Source organism: Tupaia chinensis, unplaced genomic scaffold, assembly GCF_000334495.1.
Source record: "Tupaia chinensis unplaced genomic scaffold, TupChi_1.0 Scaffold000415_1, whole genome shotgun sequence".
NCBI lineage: Eukaryota > Metazoa > Chordata > Mammalia > Scandentia > Tupaiidae > Tupaia > Tupaia belangeri.
This window is the reverse complement of record NW_006159920.1, coordinates 1535892-1541993: the sequence shown is the minus strand read 5'-3', so window position 1 is coordinate 1541993 and position 6102 is coordinate 1535892. Positions and strand designations below refer to the sequence as shown.

General features: G+C 45.7%; 1 protein-coding gene across 1 annotated transcript in view; it reads left to right on the top strand.

Annotated features, from left to right (window-relative positions):
- KALRN (kalirin RhoGEF kinase) overlaps positions 1-6102 on the top strand; it is a 681131-nt gene that overhangs the window by 637200 nt on the left and 37829 nt on the right. Inside the window, 2 exon segments of the mRNA XM_006154563.3 lie at positions 2789-2912; positions 4068-4127. Of these exon segments, the coding sequence (XP_006154625.1) occupies positions 2789-2912; positions 4068-4127 (184 nt within the window).

Genomic DNA, 6102 nt, shown 5'->3' with positions numbered 1-6102 from the left:
CCCTACACAAAAAATGCCTTTGTCACTGAAGTTCTGACTCTAAGCTTCCCTCTAAACAGCCCCTGTTGATCTTTGCTACCCTCTGAGATGAGGAATGATACACAGATTGGATGCTGGCCAGCGGGTTCCCAGCAACAGGGTAGCCTTGAGTTGCTGACGTCAGTTCATGACTAGAGTATAAGACAGTGTTTGGCCTGCATTTCCCACTGCTTTCCATGCTGCATGGATCCATGGAAGGAGTGAAAGGAGCTCCCATGGGCTATCTGAGCAGCAGCACCAGCCCTGTCTTTAATTGGAGAGAGGGAGACTACTGACATCACCCTGGCCTCATGGGGTAACCACAGGCCCAACTGGAAGTCAGGAGAGGCCCCTAAGGCACAACAGGCCAAAGTCATCATATTCTGAAGGCACTTGGTTTCGATGCCTTTTAGGAAGTCTTGAGAATAAAGTCCCCAAAGCACTGAAGTTCCAATTAATCAAAAGCCTTGTAGAGGGCTCCTAGTGATGTATATATTAAGCACCTCTTCCTCCTCACCTTGTGTCCATTGGTCACTTATTCATACCTCCCATGAAAGGGAAGGTTGGAGGGGTGTCAGGATGGGCAGAAGAGAACAGACTGAAATATAAATTGGTCATTTGTTTCCTTGTGAGCCGTTCTTACACAAAGGGTGGAAGAGATGGAGGAAAGCAACTGTTAAAATTGGTTGTCAGTATTTATCAGTGAAGGACCCTTACCACAGCCTCCTCCGAGCCTGCTGTGACCACAGTTTGGTTGTGATGCATTCAGGATAAACATTACTGAAACCCTATGTCCACATCAGTCCCCGGGCCTGCGGTCAAGAGATGGACGCTCCCCAAACCATGATGACAAGATGTTCTTGGAAGAAGGATATGAAATTGAGTCTGTCCTACAGCTTGTACTTATTTGAGTCTTCCTTATGAACATTATTTTTAACATTTCTGGTTTCTCACTGAATATACCAAATATTCCACAGGGGCATCATAAGCATAGGAGCATACCTACACACACACACACACACACACACACACATGTGCACATTCCACCTCTCTGTCCTGGGAGACTTTTCAGATTCCAGATGTTCTCAGAAAGAGCCAGGGACATGGATTTGAGGATGGAGATCTAAGATGAGGTAACAAGGTTAACATCTGAGCTTAGCTTAGGTGGATCCCCTGTAACCATGACTGTTCTCACTTAGGTCCAGCAGTTGGAGCAAGATGCGCTATACGAGGGATCCCAGAGATCCTGACTAAGTAGGAGGTACAAGAGAAGGTCTGGCCTTCTGAAGGACACGCTTTCCCCAAAGATTCAAGAATGTGGATGTGATTGATTTTTCCTACTCAAGCCTGTGTGTTATAGGTGATAAATATTTTTGAACATGTTCTGTAGGGCATCCTAAAACTTCTGACATATGCAGTGTCATGGAGGACATGCTGTGTGTTTTGGGATGTCTTTCTTCCTCCTTACTGAAGGCTCTTTGCATGAAGTCCTGTCTGCACAGGTCAAGGAGACACTGGAGGCAAGCCACACCTCGCGGACTCCAGACAATTATTGACTGATTGGAACTTTATCCAAACACTGTGGCCAGACCTGAAATTGATGATGCCTCCTGCCATTGTTGTTGTTTGTGACTTGGCTTTTGATGACTTTTTTTTTTTTTTAAGAGGTTTTTGCCTTAAGGTGTGTGTACTTGAGGGAGAGAGAGAAAAAGACAGTAAGAGAAAAGGAAAGAAATCACACACACACCCCCAAGAGGGCATAGACACGCCACAATCCTTTTCCCTCCATTTTCCTCCCAGGATTTTGGACACGCATGCACAGGCACCCTGCATGAGTTTCAAGCCACTGGGTCCAGGACTTGAACCATAGTCATCCGTGCGAGAATTTAGCAATGTAACCACTATGCCATCTGCTGGCCCCAAGGCTTTTGATGTTTTTGTCTTTGAGTCCTGGTATATGTAGAACTCAGGAGCTCTATTCTATTTTCTTTAAAAGTCTGTGAAGACGTAGCTCCCTAGCCCTCGTGGGAGGAACAACGTTAGGGTGGTGTGAAAGGGCATTGCCAGGCTTACCTCTCTGGGAGTGCATATTGGATCTTGTCTCAATAGGGAGACTCTAGGACTTCTCAGTGTCTGACAGACCCCTACATTCACAAACACTGAGTAGTGGAGAGAACATGGACTAGAAAATTCTCTGCCCTAAAATATCTGGGTAATAAATGCGTGGTGTTCAACGTTTAAGTCAAATGCCTCAGAAAATCCTGTCTGTTCTACTGTGTTTGGCCCAAATACAAATTATGAAATGGAAGCCTCAAAATTATCCTTCTGAGTTTTATATCTGGTCCTGGGAACATGCTAGTAATGTATGCACTATAGAATGTACCACCCCTGTCTTTCCTGTTCTGCTGCCATCCAGCATGCCCATCATGTGGGGGGGAGGGGGGTTCCTCAGTCCTATAGGCATCGTCAGTGTCATATAAAAATCTGCCCAGCTAGAACTTAGTAGCCTACTATCCATATTTTCTTCAAACGTTGCAGTCACCCTAGCACATCTATCAGGAGGGAGTCAAAGTTCATCCTCTCTCACTTCCAGTTGAGGTGGGATCAGCTGCTAGCCACCACCAGAGGTGGCATGTGGGTTTGGGGCTTCTGAAACCTGGGCTTGACTGGACCATCTCACCTGCTGATTCACCCAAGGGTGATGAGCCCACCCACCACATCACTCTGCCCTGACCTGCCATTTTGATTGGTGCATTTTTTGGTACAACAGGAAGTCATGTTCATGGCATACTCTACGCATGAGAAAACGGGCAGAAGTGGAGAACACGGGTAAAAATGAAGCCACAGGGCCTCGTAAACCCAAGGATATTCTGGGCAACAAAGTCTCTGTTAAAGTGAGTAAGGTATTCCGGAGCTGTGTCCCCACCTCTCATCCACTCCCACCCTGCAGCATTCTCACAAGGCAATTTGGGTGGATGGGGATTTTTTTTTTTTTCCCACTGCGGGGACCATAGGGGAGGTAGTTTAGCAGGATTTTGCATGCAAGATCAATTTATTTTTTATTTTTTATTTCTCCTGGCAACTTCAATTCAAGTAAGTACCTCTCTTCTTTTTCGTTAATACCTTTCTCTTTATACTGTGCAGATGTTTTATAGCAAAATTATCTGCAGCATTATTCTCTTAGAAATGCAAGTTGCTTGATTCATATTAAATTTCTCAAAGCTGCCCATTCAGTTCCTAGATTTGAGAATATATGCAGGTTAAAGGGATTAGAGACGCCTTCCAAACCCCTAACCCTGTGAAGGCTGAGGTTTGGAGTTTAAGGGCCACTGTGTCCCTGGTAAAGTTTCTTTTCCCCAGAATTCAGACAATATCAATTTAGGCCATTTTACTTGCCTCTCCTTTGCATGGGCACAGTAGGGAGGTACATTGGTGAAGCCCAGGTTATTTATTAGTAATCATCTATCTGTTGTGTTGAACTCACTGACGCTAAGCCTACAGACCCTTATTCTCCCCCATCTTGAAGCAACGTTATCTGCTTTCGTTTAAAAAAAAAAAAAAAAAGGCAAAGATCTGAAAAAGATCTGCTTCTGAACAATGGAAATTAGGCATTGATTATTGAATTTTGTTATAATACATGACGATCTACCTGGCATTTTACTTCCCTTCCTGAGCAAAGACCAATTGAAACCCATTCTAACGTCCTTCTTGGGGAAAAGAAATCATATTCTCTCCTTCACCCTCATCTGGGAAGTCCAGCCTCACAGAAGACAACCGTCCAAACCCTGCAGCACCCATGCTCATTCGGCTGCTTCCATTGCTCCTTCCTGTGAGCTAAGCGACTGTACACAGCCCCTGCCGCCTCGCCCTGACAAGAGCATGCTGCCGCCCTTGGTGACTCGCACTCCCACCTTGAAAGCACTCGGTTTCTTTCTCCGCCCAATGTCCCACTGCCCTTGCTTCTCTGAACGTCTCCTCTCTCTCTAACAAAAGCTACTGTGTTCTAACTGTGTTCTTTTTCTTCCCCCTTCCGCATGCTGCCAATCAAGGAGACGAACAGTTCCGAGGAGTCAGAGTGTGATGATCTTGACCCTAATACTAGCATGGAGGTAGAAGCAGCTATTATTGTCCTATTTCCTACAATGATTGCCTTTTCTGATGTGTTCTCTGACAGTGACCTTACTAAAGTGGCCAGGCATTTAAACCTAAATCGTGCTATTTGGGCTTCTCTGAGCATTCTATCCCAACTAAAACAAACAAATGAAAAACTTAATTTAGCTTGATTGTAGTGGAAAAAGAAAAACTCTACCTAGGTACCTGGGTATCTTTTTCAAAACAGAACTTAGAGTTCTCTTGAGTACTTACCTACTCTTTTCTCCTTTAGCAGGTTTGATGTATGTAGAAATACCCCAACTTTATTATTTGGAACTTAAAACACATTTTCCATGGAATATTGCACTATAAATAGTGGTTGGTTCTTAGCTACAATCAAGAACTCATTTAGTGTCTAGTTTCTCTTTTGTTTTTTCCTTTGTTTTTTTTTTTTAACCTATTTTTCTCTCCCCTTTTAATCCTCTTCATCTCATTTTTCTACTGGGATCTTTTCCTCCCTCAGTGCTCCAGAAAATCACAGGTTTGTTTTGTGGGTGACCTGGCACCTGTCACTGTGTGCCAACGATTGATAGCACATGAGCGCTGTTGGAGCCCCTGGAGAACACACATTTGTCCTGTCCCCAGGGCTCGTGGGCTGTGGCTTTCCCACTGTGAGAAGGACAGGAAACCCCGGGGACGGTCCTTCTGCTGTAGCCCTGGCAGAGCCTCTCTGGAGACGGTGGGAATCATGCACACACACACCACCAACAAGAGCATCCAGTCCACTTTTTAACTCCTAGTCGCATGACTAAAAGGCTATAGAACCATGACTGCATGGCTTACCACAGAGTGACAACCATCACACATGTGCAGAGCCTAGAGACAGAGCAAATCTGGAGCTGGCTTCCCTGGCCATGTTGTCTTTCAGAGTAAATTGTATTGTTTTTCTCCAAATCTGTGCCCCCTTCCCCAGTAACAGATAAAATTTAGAGATTTCCTCTAAGTACAACATAGAAAACTGGTTTTTTAAAACCTTTTCATTTGTGTAGCTCTAGGCTTTTCACTTAACAAGGTGGACTTTTATGGGGCCAGCAGATGGCATGGTGGTTAAGGCATTGGATCTCACATGGCCAACTCTGCAGGTTCGAGTCCCAGACCCAGTTGCCTGAGACACATACAGGGGATGTATGCATGTGTGCCCCAAATCCTAATAGAGTGTAGAAGGAATTGCTGATTGCTGTGTGGCCATCCCCCAAGGAGATGATTTCTCACTTCTCTATGTCTCTCTGGGGAGCACATGTTCCCTAGGGGGGAAAAAAAGGACTTTTATTACTCTTATTCTAATTTGACCCAATCCCAAAGAAGTCCACCTCACCCAAGAGAGACCGTGAGACCTAAGAATGGGTAAGTCAACTGGGAGAAGGACACTGAGTTCAACAGGACCGGGCAAGTGGTTGAAAATAGGAGTTCTGCCAGGGCGAAACAGTGCCCTGTGCGTGTGGTACTGCTGCAGAGCTCAATCTGGCAGCGAGGGCCAGTGCAGGGTTCTGCTGTGGGAGGAAGTGGCTGTGGTATTTGGAGCCTAAATGTATCTTAGAGAGTGAGGAAGCCGGGACAAATTCCTGGCCCCACTTTCCTTGCATTTCACAGTAAAAGCCCCTGCTCCTGTGGAGCCCACACCTGTCGGCTGGCTTCAGGCCCGAAGTGCTCAGGTATTGAATTGAGCGGCAGCAAGCAGAGCAAGCCAGAGGCAGGAGAACAGCCAGGTGTCTGTTCCAGAAGGCAAACTGGGACCTTTCCAACTCTCGTGGGTGAGGGGGAAGAGAGTGACTTCCCCCCCTGGAAAGGAAGAAGTGGGCACAGAGGGATGTGGGATCAGGCGAACAACACACACTGAGAAAGTTACCTATGTAATCGGAGGCTCCATTCCACATTTGGGTAAGAAAAACGTGCATACACGTTCTTAGCCCTGCTTACAGATCGAACACATTT